At 38.0% G+C, this 15,123-nt stretch overlaps 1 protein-coding gene across 5 annotated transcripts in view; it reads left to right on the forward strand.

Moving 5' to 3' along the window:
* Nucleotides 1-13,971, forward strand: part of Fsd1l (fibronectin type III and SPRY domain containing 1 like) — a 71,693-nt gene extending 57,722 nt beyond the window's left edge. For 2 of the 5 annotated variants that reach the window (XM_029476078.1, XM_021160018.2), the window contains 4 exons: nt 665-765; nt 1,309-1,560; nt 3,606-3,694; nt 7,979-13,971. In XM_029476078.1, coding sequence (XP_029331938.1) covers nt 665-765; nt 1,309-1,560; nt 3,606-3,694; nt 7,979-8,101 — 565 coding nt within the window. In that variant the 3' untranslated portion in view covers nt 8,102-13,971. The remainder of the gene's footprint in view (nt 1-664; nt 766-1,308; nt 1,561-3,605; nt 3,695-7,978) is intronic. The other 3 variants (XM_029476075.1, XM_029476077.1, XM_029476076.1) reach the window with 2 other exon arrangements.
* The last annotated feature ends 1,152 nt before the right edge of the window (nt 13,972-15,123 follow it).

Below are 15,123 nucleotides of genomic sequence, written 5' to 3' on the forward strand. Positions count from 1 at the left end.
CAGTATAATCAAAGCACACTTTCAAAAACATCTTGGGGACAATATAAAAGGAGCTGAGACCATGGAACTTGAGCACTGTGGTGATAGGTCCAGTGGACACATCTTGGAGATTTCATCTTTTTGAGGTTTTTGAGTTAGTGAGGAGTCTAGCATGTTTGTTTTGCTTGTCATATTTGATATGAAGGGATCTTGTTCATTGCAATAGTGGGCATTCTTTGAGATTTGATATTTCCAATGCATAAATTCAGATAACTTCCTCTTTTTAAGAAGGAAAGATCAGAGCTAATAAAAAGGCTACTTAGTTATGGTTATGTAAGGAACCTAGTTTTGCCATTGCTTTTATTTAAATTCAGTTATAAAATACTTACAAGCAATAGTCCAAGATCTTTCTTAATTTTTCTCATCAGTAAGTTTTGATGTTGTATTTTATTTCAGCCATGTGCTCTTTGTGTATAAGCCTTGCTCAGTCTGCATGACATTAGTGTTTTCAGCCTGCTTTGTGTGGATGGCTTCTTACATATAAGTGCTAATAATTGATAATTCAGATCAAATGAAATGTTGCAACATAATGAGAAGGATTTTCAAAGATTTCTACTATGATTTGTAATTCTAATTTATGAATCATTTTCAACATAATTTTTTTATTTCTGATTTTTTTTTTTAGAAGTGGCACCCCATCCCCAAAACGGACGTCTGTAGGCTCCAGGCCACCAGCAGTAAGAGGCAGCAGAGACCGTTTTACTGGGGAGTCATACACAGTGCTAGGTAGGATAAAGCATAATAGTTCTCAGATTAAAGGCCACAGAGCACCCTGGTGGGCTTCCTACTTACACCTGGAAGGCCTGCCTGTAGAGTGAATGAGTCTCTATAGAAGTTCTGTATACTGAGACTGAGCATTTCAGACTGACTTACTGAAACTTTAAATCTCTGCTTCAGCTCATGGGAGTATGCCTCATGAGTTATACTGCCTCATGAGTATAACCCTGAAGGGGACTCTAACAAAGAAAGGCTTTGAAGTATTTTATGTGCATGGAAACATAAGCAGTGCATGTAAGTTTATAGACTATGTACTCTGCACTCAGCGTCTGTTGAGGATGTGGTTATTTTCACAGAAAGAGTAGGTGAATTTCGTGGGTATGGTGGGATAAGCCTGTAGGCCCAGCACGTGGAGGCTGAGGGGGAAGGATCGTGAGCCTGTGGCTAGTCTGCGATACGTAGGTTGGTTGTTGTTGGAGATAGTATGATAAGTAAACATCTGTGACTCATAAGTATGACAGAATGTCAAAACTTTTTTCGTATCTTTTATAGGAGACACTGCTATTGAAAATGGACAACATTATTGGGAAGTAAAGGCCCAGAAGGATTGTAAATCCTATAGTGTGGGTGTAGCATATAAAACTTTAGGAAAATTTGATCAGTTAGGAAAGACAAATACTAGTTGGTGCGTTCACGTCAACAGCTGGCTACAGAACACATTTGCAGCCAAGCATAATAATAAGGTGAAAGCTTTGGATGTTCCTGTTCCTGAGAAAATAGGTGTGTTTTGTGACTTTGATGGGGGTAAGTGTACTTATTTTTCTAAAAAAAATTTCTCTATACTTGCTTGTATTTAAATATATTTTATGTATACAAAGTAATATTTTTACTTCTGTGAAAATATATGGGAATATTGCCTTTTTCTCTTCCTGTTTGATGGTAGTTGATTTTTTTAGAAACAGCTTACAAAGAAAATGAGAAACTGGACAAAGCAGGTATATTTAGAATAGTTGAGAAGCAGACAAATGATATCAACACAGATAGGATACAGATGAAGAAGAGAGCCACCGAGAGCCTGCAGAAGGACAGCAGGCGTTAGGCTGAACAGTTGGCAAGTGAGTTGTAAGGACAAGACGCTTCGGAGAGAGACGGTGAAGCGGGTAGACTTCAAAGCTGGCAGAGCTGAAGCAGTGGACACTGCACTGGGAGCTTAGTGGAGTAGATGTGGGCTTAAGCAGGTAGAGGACAGATGGAGTAAAGTTTAAAAGCTGATAGAATTTGGCACAGTCATAAAAAGGAAGAACACTTGGCATCTAGTGAGCTAAAAAAGCCTTTTGTTTGACGATGACGGTGTAGAGTAAGAAGAAGAATGTTACTGGGTGGGTGCAATGGGAATTCATTTTCTGGACTATGCATTTTAAATCACTAGAGCGAGGCTTGAATACATTTTTGCTAATCTAAATAGGAACCATTAAAATCAATAACTTTTGCCAATAAGAAGTGTTTGTTTATTCATGTAGTATAAAAATCTGCACTTCAGGGATTTGAGTAATCTTTATCCTGCCAATTGAAGAATTGCTTCTATTGCAAAAAGTTCTCTAGGTTCTTGAACAAATACTAGTGAGATGCTGAAGCATTAGTTGTTTGATGTAAGATCGAGCAGTGTTGCGAAGACTTCCCTTTCCCTTAATCAGTGCAAGTTTCAGGCACTGTAGTCTTTGATGCATCTCATGGGTTTGCTAAGCATGGTTCTCAGGTGTGGTTTTGCTGGACTCATCAGACCCGCAGCAGAGTGCCAAGCAGTAACCATGAGAGGAGCACACATGCATGCACATGCTTTAGCTCTTATGACCATCTTTGGTTTGACCATGAGCAAATTGTCATCAATTGCCATGTGCACTCGTTTTCCTCAGCTGTCACCATCAGAATGAGAAATGGTTGTTTACACAGAATAAGAGAAGACCGCAGTTCAAAATGACTTTGTTTCCATTTTAGGTCAGCTTAAGTGGCATCCACTTACCGAGTCTTTCCACTTTCCCACTTGCTTCAAATGCACACCACCATCGAATGGCCCATGTTGAGGTGCTCTGCATCTCAACAGCATTGCAGCATTGCTCATCTTCAAGGCCCTTTCTTCTGCACAATTTCTTGCCCAGCCACGGTCTGCAAGTCCAGTGGCAGTTCCCAGACCAGATGCATTATTGATGAGGGCTGTAGCTGCTGCTTCCAACCAGTTTGAACTTACATGAGAACCTAGTTTGCTTTTTGCCTAACATTAACATAGTATAAAATAAATATTAAACAAATAGCAACTATTGTCAGTAGCAAAAAATATACAGAAGAAATGTGAATTAAAGTGGTATATAACATAATCATAATTATTTTTAAGAATGTATTCTAATAATGACAAATTTCAACAGTGTACAAACCACAATTACTTCTGAACCAACTTAATAGATTATGGAGATATTAGTAAGGTTTTGATGACCAGGAAAAAACAAATTTAAGATTTTCATCCTTGCTGGGCGTGGTGGCACACGCCTTTAATCCCAGCACTTGGGAGGTAGAGGCAGGCAGATTTCTGAGTTCAAGGCCAGCCTGGTCTACAGAGTGAGTTCCAGGACAGACAGGGCTACACAGAGAAACCCTGTCTTGAAAAACAAAACACAAAACAAAACAAAAAAACAAAAAGATTTTATCCGTAATATGTTTTGATATTTTTATAAGAACTGTTAAGTATGGTTCATATAGTTTATAACAAAAATTAATGTTAAAATATGTCTTTTGGCATGCTCATCTGTTTAACTTAGATGTTTTAACTTTGAATAATAAATTTTTTATCATTTTAGGTCAGCTTTCATTTTATGATGCACACTCAAAGCAGTTGCTGTATTCCTTCAAGACAAAGTTTACTCAGCCAGTAGTACCTGGTTTCATGGTTAGTATCTTACTCATATGTTATGACTCAGCAGTTTTGAGGATAACCTGTGCGTACTCCCTTTGTACCTTTGATGTAACCTTTGATGAAGCCCAGTGCGTACTCCCTTTGTACACATCTCCTTTTCCCAACCTGCGCTTTCCAGACGTGATTTTTTTTCTGTATGTTTTCAGTATGCTTTATTAAAGTCAGTACTAACATTAGAAAGGGACAGAAATCACAGTGAATATTTACATTTACTTATAATTGTAACTACTACCCAAGCAAGGAGTGCAGCCCATGCCCTGTACCCATGTCCATTCCCAAGCGGCTCTTCTGGAAGGGTTAGCCCTTGTCTTGGACTTTAATGCTGCCAATTCATTTAGCCTCCTGTTCTGCTTTAGGGAGTTGTACAATATCTTTTTTTGGCTCAACCATACGTATGTAAGGTTTTTCCATGGTCTGCGTAGTTTTAGTTTGTTTAGATTGACATCGTTTTCCAGGCTATGATGCATCAGTCTATTGAGTGCCAGTTAGGTTGAGTATTGTATGTGGTGTCTTCCATTTGAGGGTATGACACACTTGCATGACTTCAGGACTTCCTTGTGAGGGTATGACACACATGCATGACTTCAGGACTTCCATGTGAGGGTATGACACACATGCATGACTTCAGGACTTCCATGTGAGGGTATGACACACATGCATGACTTCAGGACTTCCATTTGAGGGTATGACACACATGCATGACTTCAGGACTTCCATTTGAGGGTATGACACACATGCATGACTTCAGGACTGCTCAGTTGCATGCTGATCCATTATTATTTCTTCACATGAAATGAAACATGTCTTTAACTCTGTAATAAAATGTTATTGTTGCTTCTACCACCATGCCTATCTGCTTTTCTTGGTTAAAATTAGGTTGATGTAGGGAGTTCTGAGATCCATTAATGGCTTCCTTGGTTTGAATAAAACTTTTCTCAGTGTGTGGGGAGGGGGGCTACCTCTCTAGTCTGGATGGTGCATTTCGTGGGGTCTTCCACATGCGTTCTCTTCCACCTTTACTGCAGGCGTAGCCCTCTATCTAAGAAGAAAGTGTTCAGGGTGTGTGTGGATTTAGAATGTGTATTCACTTTTAAAACTCACAATCAGAATTTTATTGCTGACACCTTAAAGTCTTAGGCTTAAAGTAATCCTCCTAGCCAGTGCTCTCCATATTTCATTAAAACATAGGCGATTAATGAACAAAATTGATGCTCATAGAAAATTCTTAGTTTTTTTTTTTTTTTTTCACTTTCTGAACTTGGCCACAGACCTCTACTTTAATACGTATTTTGGGCTGTTTCCCAATGAACCCATTGAAGACAAATTGTTTACTCAGTTATATATAACTCAGAGCTATACTTTTACAAAATATTTCATTTTTAATTTGGCTGTATCTTACATGGATATTTATTGAGTTTTCTATTTTTCATTTCAAATAAATATAATTATGCAATAATATAGATAACTGAGGAAACTGTTTTAAACTTATTAAACCTGTTTTCTTCCCTTTTTGGGAACCTAGTTTTATTAACTCAGTGATAGATGTTGTTTACACATGTTAATTTTAAAAGTTAGGTTTATTAAGTTATAATTTACACATACTACTGTATATTATAAGTTTTTCTTGATGCATACAGACGTATAACCACTACCATAAATCATGATTTGGAACAGTTAGCACTGTAGGGAGTTCTGGCATTCTCCCATGTAGTAGGCCTACCCCGTCACAACCACCCAAACAGTAAGTAAAACATTTTCCCTTCCTGTGGTTTGGCCTGTTGAGGCTGTCCTGTAGATGGAGGTATGTAGCAGAATCTTCCCTGTTTAATCACTTTAACTATTGATACAACAAGAAGCCTGTGGTTGGACAGGGAAAGGGAGGCAGAGCTAAGAGTTTCTGAGGTGGGGACAGGGGAGAAGGAAGGAAAAGGGATCCAGATTCCATGTGGCTTTAAATAGCCACAGGTAGTTAGGATTATCTTATAAGGGATGGATGATTACAGGACAATTTGTCTAACCTAGGTGGGCTATTTATATCATTATCAGTTGGCTCTGAAATTATTGTTTGGGCATCTTGAGAATTGAGAATTTATTGATATTATAGATCTGACTGATTAATTTTAAGTTTCTAGAGTTTGGATTTACTGGGTTAAGGGGAATTGTGACCACCGACCACAAGGGGTGGATGGCTGAGAAGGGAAGACTGCCAGCTGGGGCTAGCCAATAGGTGGTGACACCCCTGGGCAGAGAGTAGCTGGGTGAAGCGCGGGAACTTGCTGTCTTTGTTTTACTATTTCCCTGCAACAGAGGTGAATGGCATACAGCCTTTGATGCTGTAGCAGAGCATATGTGAATATTGGCCTCACTGCCCTGTGTACCAGTCAGGCTTCTTGCCTGCTGAGTAATCTGTCATGTTTGTGTGTGCTGTGGATTATAGCCAGGGTCTGCACATGCTGAGCAAGCACTCCAACCCGAGCTTATTTTCTACCCCACATTATTTTGAGACAAGGTCTGTTTGGTTGCAGGAGATGTCTGGTTCAGGTTCCATATCCCCCTTACTAGGGGTCTTAGCTAGGGTCATCCTCATAGATTCCTGGCGGTTTCTACTACCCTAATTCTACCTCGTCCCCAAAATGTCCCACAATTCCAGTTGTCTCTCAGTACTCCTTCCCTCCATTTTCCCCCAACCTGATTCCTCTTGTTCCTGTCCCCACTTGCCCAAGTCTACCTGAGATATCTATTCTATTTCCCTTTCCAGGAAGGTTTATGCATTTCTCTCTTGAGTCCCCCATGTTACTTAGCCTCTCTGGGTTTGTGGTTTATATATGGTTATCCTTTACAGCTAATATCCATTTATAACTGAGTACATACCATGTTTGTCTTTCTGGCTCTGGGTTACCTTACTCAGAATGGTTTTCTTCTAGTTCCATCCATTTGCCTGCAAATTTCATGATGTCATTTTTGGGGGTTTTGTTTGTTTTTTGGTTTTTTCGAGACAGGGTTTCTCTGTGTAGCCCTGGCTGTCCTGGAGCTCACTCTGTAGACCAGGCTTTCCTCGAACTCAGAAATCTACCTGCCTCTGCCTCCCAAGTGCTGGGATTAAAGGCCTGCGCCACCACTGCCCAGCATGATGTCATTTTTTTTTTTAACAGCTAAGTCACAAATACTTCGTTATATAAGTGAACCACATTTTCTTTATCCATTCTTAAGTTGGGGGACATCTAGGTTGTTTCCAGTTTCTGCCTATTATGAATAAAGGTGCTATGAACATAGTTGAACAAGTGTCTTTGTGGGATGGTGGAGCATCTTTTGGGTATATGCCCAGAAGTGGTATAGCTGGGTCTTGAGATAGATTGATGCCAAATTTTCTGAGACCACCATATTGATTTCCAAAATGGCTGAGTAAGCTTATGCTCCCAACAACAGTGGAGGAGTACTACCCTTGCTCCACATCCCAGCCAGCATGTGCTGTCACTTGTATTTTTGATCTTAGGCTTCTGACAGGTGTAGTGGAATCTCAGAGAAGTTTTAATGTGCATATCCCTGATGGCTATGGATGGTGAACATTTAAGTGCTTCTTGTCCATTGGAGAGTCCTCTACTGAGAATCCTGTTTAAATCTGTACCCCCATTTTAATAGGATTATTTGATTTGTTGATGTCTAATTTTTTGAGTTCTTTATATATTTTGGAAATTAGCCCTCTATCAGATGTGGAGTTGTTGAAAATCTTTTTCCATTCTGTAGGCTGCCATTTTGTTCTAATGATGGTATCTTTGCTTTACAGACGGTTTTCAGTTTCATGGGGTCCTATTTATTAATTGTGATCTTAGGACATGAGTGATTGGTGTTTTGTTCAGATCAAGTGTCTCAAAGGATCATATGTCCTGTCTAAAGCCATGTCTCAATATTAAAGTCATAAATGTGATATAAGCTGCTTTGGGGTACAGTCCCCAGGTTATAAACATTAGGGAAGTACCAGTAATCAGTATTGCTTGCTGAGATTAATCCGGTTTGTTCTCTTGAGTTTCTGCTGCCCTGTGTTCCCTTTCCTGGGTACAGATTTGGTGGCTTCTACTACACAGACAGCCTTTGGCCGCTGTGAACCTTTTCATCTCTCCTCAGCTTGAGCGTGTAGGTTATCAGTTTGGGATTTGTTGATGTTCATCCCTGTGACATTTTGCCTTTCAAATGGCAAGTTAAGGATTACTGGAGTTATGATTTGAGTTTAACAGAGGCTTTGTTTTTGTCTTCTCTTAGGTGTGGTGTGGTGGACTTTCTTTGAGTACTGGAATGCAGGTTCCAAGTGCTGTGAGAACACTTCAGAAAAGTGAAAACGGAATGACTGGTTCAACTAGCAGCCTGAACAATGTCACTCAGTAATGGCAACTCAGACTGTTTCCCTTCCCTTCGACTGTGTGGCCTTTCCCATACAGTTACTAACAGATATTTCTGAGTGGTGGAAATCAGGTTTTCTATGTTCTGCTTTAAAGCCTGGAGTCTGTTAGATTAACTACCAAATAGGAAGCAGCCATGGAGGTTATTGCTGCATCCCAGAATCAAGCAGTTGGGGTGCAGGAGGCTGACATGGTGATATTGAGTAGTGACTAGGAAAGGGGCGGTGTTGAACTGTTTGTGTAGAAAGCCATCTTTCTGTCTCTTAAGCTCCTCTGGTTTGTCTGGTAGGTGTAATTACGCCTGGCGAGCCCTGGGCCCGGGTTGCTGAGCGTTAAAAGCTTGCCTTTCCCCCTGCCCTTGCTCTGTTTCTGCTCCTCACCGGCTGTCATTACATGCTATGCTGAGGCTTTAAAAACACAAGGTCCCCCAAGGCTTCCTAGAAATTGAAATCTTTGCCTAGGGATGGCAGAGAAATTGACCTATGGTGGCTTATTTTAGTCTTTTATAAATAAACCGAGTTTTTGATAGGGTAACTTATGCATTGACTAGATTCATATCACTTTCTCCTCTAAAATATTGTAGTATTTTCTTATAGTTATAACTCAAAAATATCAAGCAGACAGAGAATTTAGGCAGTGCAAGGGAGTATTCTTGTGTGTTTGTGCTGAGTCATTCTGTCCATTCCTCCACCAGCTCCTGGGCACCACCTGAGAAGCCGTGCTAAGTTTGTTCTCCTCTTTGACCCCACTTTTATAGCTGTCTTTGCATCTTTGATAAAACTTCCACTTGAATTTGGCACTGATAATAATTATTGCTTATGAAAGTTTCTGAATTAAGTTCTTTATAAAGGGTAAAAAGCTGTATATTGCTGGGTTTTGTTGTTTTTGGTTTTGGTTTTGGGTTTTTTTTTTTTTTTTGTCTGTGAAAGATTATAAAGAAATGTGCCTAAAGTATTCTTTTCTGGAATAATTTGTATGTTCTTTTATAAAGATATGGATTGGTTTACCAGCTGTTTAAAAAAACATGTGTCCTAGCCGGGCGTGGTGGCACATGCCTTTAATCCCAGCACTTGGGAGGCAGAGGCAGGTGAATTTCTGAGTTCGAGGCCAGCTTGGTCTATAGAGTGAGTTCCAGGACAGCCAGAGCTACACAGAGAAACCCTGTCTCAAAAAAACCAAACAAACAAACAAACAAACAACAACAACAAAACATGTGTCCTACTTAATTGGTATATGTGTTTTTCAAACAATCATTTGAGGGGTGTTTTGATTTGGTTTGGTTTTTGTTTCTGTCCTTTTGGTCCATTCATTCACTGTTTAAAAGTTTATGATTCTTCCAAAAATGAACATAGTTTCCCTTTTCAAATCTGAAGGCATGTGGAAGCAGTGAGCAAAACCTGTGGTTATTAATGGAAGAGCCTTTTATTACAAAGTCAATTAAAACTTTTCACTCATGGTTTTTGAGCGAAACTAGAAGTTGAGATTGTAAAACTGCTTTAAGAACTTTAAAGAAATGAATATTTGACCTTTGATTAATTTTTGAGACTTGTAAATCTCTTCTTGTTTTAAGTTTCTTGGGCTTCTGACAAACTTCCCTGAGAAGTGCTCAGTTTTGTTTTCTTCCTGTAGCTTGTAGATCATAAGTATTTGCTCTTAAAATTTACTACTTAGTAGCATGATTATTTTTGTTCTGTTGAGGAAACAAATTTGACATAGAATATTATTTTTCCATATCACACATATCTACACTATTACCTGATAACACACTGGTAGTTTTTAAGACTAAAGCAGTTTATAGAATGAAGTATATCAATATTCTTTTGTTTCCCCAAAGCAATATTTTACTTTTCATTTATTATAGTTTGAAAGACATTTTTCATTGTTCCATTACCTATAGAAGTGGTATTTCATGACCTAGGGAAAAAGGAATTATTCCTTTTTGTAGACTCATACCTGAAAGCAGTGATTTACTAGAATTGCTTTGTGTGGCTACTAAGTTTATTTTGTCAAAAATAACAAGGAAAAAGCCAGCTGGTTTCATAGACCTTTTCATTATGATACCTTGCATAGTTGAATCTTCTCATTTATACAGTGCCTTTTTCTCATGCTCATTGTCTACTGACTTTAAGGCAGGCAACACTGGACCATAGTGGTGCAGGCCTTCTGTTGAGGCCAGAGGAGCACGTGCGCTTCTTCCTTGTCCTTGTCCCATCATTGAGACCTTCATCTACAGTTTCCAAACAGTCATTGGAAAACGCATGACAGTTACCCAGAAGGTTTTATTTCTCAGCAGATTTGTAGAACGAAGTATGACGTCAGCGAATGAGAGTCCAAGTTCTTATCACATGATATTAGGTACTAATTATACCCTCATTGCTTTAAAATACACATCAGGGTCTCTTTTAAAAATAGAACAAATCTGTAGTATTTAAGTTTAAAAATCTTAAGTTTATTATGTTAAATTGAATTTTGTCAACCCTTCTTTTTAAATTAAAATAATTGAATAGAGTGCCTAGTTAAATTTTCTCGAAGCAAGGTAACTGCTCAGCTCAGTCTGCTGTGGCAAGCTGGCCAGCCCTCTCCAGCATTCTTCACTGCTCTATGTCTGCTTACACAGCTTGGACATGGCTGCTTTCCATGAAGGAAATATATGGGAGGTGGACTAAGGGATATATAACCGGTGTGAAGAGCTGCTTCATAAAATATGTAGTAAGTATTGTATTTCCCTCTTAGCAGTTGAGTCCAAACCAGTTTTATTCAGCTGGAAGGAGACAGGAAGGAGCTGCCTTAAGCACTTTAGAAAAAGAATTTGCTACAATTCATTTGACTCAGCTGATTGTGTCACATCTTTTAAATACTGGTAAATATGGATATACCAAGTATTTAATGACTAATGCACATAGAAATTAATATTAATACAGCGATCTTTTGAATGTTCCAGGTATAGGCTTTTTAAAAAGTGTTAAGAGTGTCTGTCTGTCTGTCTGTCTGTCTGTCTGTCTGTACGTTTAATTGAGAGCACCTCTGCTATGTGTCAGTAAACTACTAGACAGCCAGGCTAAACCTTCTCATTCTGTTCTGAAGATGTTCTGTTCTGAAGATTCTAAAAAAATTCAAACCATCAACAATAGTATGTATAATTTGAACTTCCATGATTGATCCTTGATATAAATAATAAAAGAAAATATTTATGATGAAATATTTTAATTAGGTCAATTATCTAGAATTACCTAGTTTTGTCTATATATCTTTTCCATGAAATTATAGCTATTTATGTATTTGTAGTTGTTTCTTTCAAAAACAATTTTTAAAAATTGGAAAGGGATATATATGAGAAGTGATTACTCCAAAGAATATTAATCTTAAGACAGTATAGATGTCTTACCATGAAATACATTACTCTAGGCTAAAATTTCAACTGTTTTAGTCATAGATTTTTAGCATCTTTGTTAGATCAGCATATAATTCATATAACAGTACTTAAGTTTTTATGATGTATCGTCAATTTTATTACTTTCTGTCTAGGTTTCCAAAAGTAGTAGAGTTTAATTCACCACATGAACCTCATGCTGATATTTTTTATTTGATAGTCTTGATCTAAAATAATGTTTTGTTAATATGTCACTAAATTTCTAAAAACTGTATTCATGGGCTGATGAGATGGCTCACAAGAAAAGCACTTGCTGCCAACTGGATGACTTGAGTTTGTTCCCTGGGACCCAAATGGAAGGTGAGACTGACCTCCTGCAAGTTGTCTTTTGACCTACGCATGTGTGTGCACATGCACATGGGCACACACACACACACACACACACACACACACATACACACACCTTAAAATTTTTTTAAAGTATATTTGTTGTTACTTGTAAATTAACTACTCATAGTAATATTTCACTTTTACATTATAATAAAAAGTTTGGAAAAGTTACTTTCCTTGTTTTATTTTACATCATATTCATTCTGTCAGAGGTAAACATGAAATTACTCAGTATCCACGTCACCACCAAGTTGTTATTTTCAAGCCAGTATACCTTTTCATAACTCCAGTGCTCAGACCTGGAGTAATAAAGCTTTCCTTACAGAAAACCATCACAGCGACATTACCTCATGTTTGTATGTTTAGTTTTGTGTCTCGTAACAGTGTTTGCATTTGTGATGCTGATGGCAGTATTGTGTCACCTGAGCGGGATGATACCTGAGCACCATAGGAACTTTGCACCAGTTGGAATTTAAGTGGACTGTTTGCTGCTTTTGTTCGCATTGGAACGTTGGACATGCCATATGATACTGGCTTAGTAATCAATACCAGTAATTACCATAGAACTTTATCTGACTCCCCAACCATATCAGAAGAGTACTTTTTTCTCGGTTAATAATGCTAGCTTTGATACATAGTCATTTAAGTTATATTTGTTTAAAATTATATATTTTCTTAGTAATAGTCAAGTTGGTGCTTAGAAATAAACATGTAGAAGTTTATGCAGTATGTAGGGCAGAGGTCAGTGGATGTATTTGCTTGGCTTGGAACTTAAGATTGAACCAATTTTACAATAAATCAAATTGGAAGAAATTGGTAAAAGGCATTTTAGTAATATTGGAACTTTTTGGAGGGTGCAGGACTATGAGAAGAATTTCTTACTAACATTTCCAATATCTGTAAGATACCAAAGGACTGAGACTAACTGATCTTTTAATGGAAATTCTTTGAAATCAAATCCATAACTGATTCTATTAAGATACAATAGCTAAAGTTGGGGAATAACTTCAGGCAAAAACTGAAAGTCTTGAAGATTTTTGGCATTCTTTTAAGTATTTAAACTTAATCTTCATAGCTGCCCCATACAGTAATCTATGACCTCTCTGAATCACTCTTCAATCTTGGGCCTCTATTGCCTTACTTCAAATATTGTACCTTGTTTAGCCTACCTCACAGGGCTGTTGTGAGGATTGTAGCGAAATGGACTCTGATGTGAACTGGGTGGTTTCCACTAAGAATGGTTGTATTTGGATACTTGTAAATGCTGTTTAGTTAGAAAAAGCATGTTAAGTTGGTATAAGCAGTGATTTTAAATGATTTTTAAAAAATAAGACGTCCTTCAAAATGTTCTTTAGTATCAATTTACTTTGTGCATGATTGTTTTTATATTTCTCATCAACTACACAACTTTTCTAAGTTATAAAGTCTACTGCAGCATTCATGTGTAGAGGGGAAGCCTATGTAGCAAATGCCTGCAGCTCCTTCCCCACCAGGAGTTTGCACTTGCGTTTAGAACAGCCGCTACTCTGCAGAGTGAATGTGGCTGAAATAACATTTCCAACAACCAAGTGGGCCAGCAATTTGATGCACTTGACAAATATTCATCAACTTTATTGAATTGTACCTTTTATTAAAAAAGAAATATTTCGAAGCCTTGTTCATTACCTATATCAGTTATTATCTGTCTGGACATAGTTGTGTTGCTCTAAATTGGATTACTAAATGGTTTACAAGTTATCCTACTCCACAGATTTTGGTATGTTTGTTATCTGGACATGATTTTGCTATGCAGTTGTGATAATAAAAATTCCAGCTCCTCAGGTTTAACCTCTAAGTTGTGGATGAAGACTATTTAAAGTACACATGATGTATTCAGTGCTGCAAGAGTGTTTGAAATGAGCACACTGCCTCATTTTCCTTACCAACAAGACAAAGCCTTTCCAATGATTTTTTTAAACTTTCAAAGTGGTTGTTCAAAGTGTAGCAACTTGTATGTTGAAATGATTGTATGTTCTGTATGAAATGTTCCACTTGAGGTTTTTACAAAAGCACCTGTATTATCTCTTCTAAAAATTAAACCTTTTTTTTTTGCTTTCTTCTGTGTCCGTTTTTTTTTATCAACTTTAAAAAAAAATATTTATAGTTTTTTTTATTGATAAAGAGAATGTTCAAAAAGGTCATTGTCGCCAGGTGGTGGTGGCACACACCTTTAATCCCAGCACTTGGGAGGTAGAGGCAGGCAGATTTCTGAGTTCGAGGCCAGCCTGGTCTACACAGTGAGTTCCAGGACAGACAGGGCTACACAGAGAAACCCTGTCTCGGAAAAAAACCAAAAAGAAAAAAAAAGAAAAAAAAAAGTCATTGTCTCATTTCCTCAAAATATGTTAGACAACGCCGTTTAATAGCATTTTATGTAATGATGGGAAATCCTGCACTCACTAGCCAGTAGTCACAGGCAGCTACTATGAATAATGTACTAGCCAATTGAATTTCTAAATTTATATTAATTTAAAATAAGGACCTTTCACTAGTAGCTCATGTTTTATACATTAAAGATGCAGTAATTAGCTCATCACATCCTAGGTTACATTTTCGTAGAGGGTCACAGAGAGTCAGACCCAGAACCCAGTCCTTTGTACAGTATGTATTCTAACCTGAAAGAAAGTGAGGGGGAAAGAATAAGCAATGATTGATTCTATTTGTAGTTCTTGTGTTTAAGGTCTTTGTCGGCAAGAGAAAGATAAAGGGAAAACAGACAGTCTTGCATTATGAGAAGCATGTGACAGGTTTTGAGGGGCAGTCCTTTTGTTAGAAGGCCTATAGATAGCTGCAACTTTCGTGAAGTCAAGATTTTAAGTGCACTTACCCTCAGAAGGTTAAGTTATTCGATGATTTCTCTTGCATATATATGCATAGATAAGAAGAATACATTATAGTATTGTGAATTAAAATAGAAGCAAACTGATTGTTAAAGGCAAGCAGGGATCATTCATCCTTCTGTGTGGCTAGGCAAAGAACTGGCCTCCACAGCTTGAAAGACTCAAAAACTCCCAAGGGGAGACACCCACTCAAGCCTCGGGTCAGCCGCGCACCCAAGAAGACACTGAGACCGAACTTAAGATGTATAGAGAGTAAGATTTAATACAGCAACGACAAGAAAGCACATAAAAGCACATATACCAGATATCTGGGGTCGAATCTCATGCAGCAGGTGCAGAGGAGATTCGGCCCCTAGCCCAAATTTTCAC

Source organism: Mus caroli, chromosome 4 (genome assembly GCF_900094665.2).
Source record: "Mus caroli chromosome 4, CAROLI_EIJ_v1.1, whole genome shotgun sequence".
In the NCBI taxonomy this organism is placed as follows: domain Eukaryota; kingdom Metazoa; phylum Chordata; class Mammalia; order Rodentia; family Muridae; genus Mus; species Mus caroli.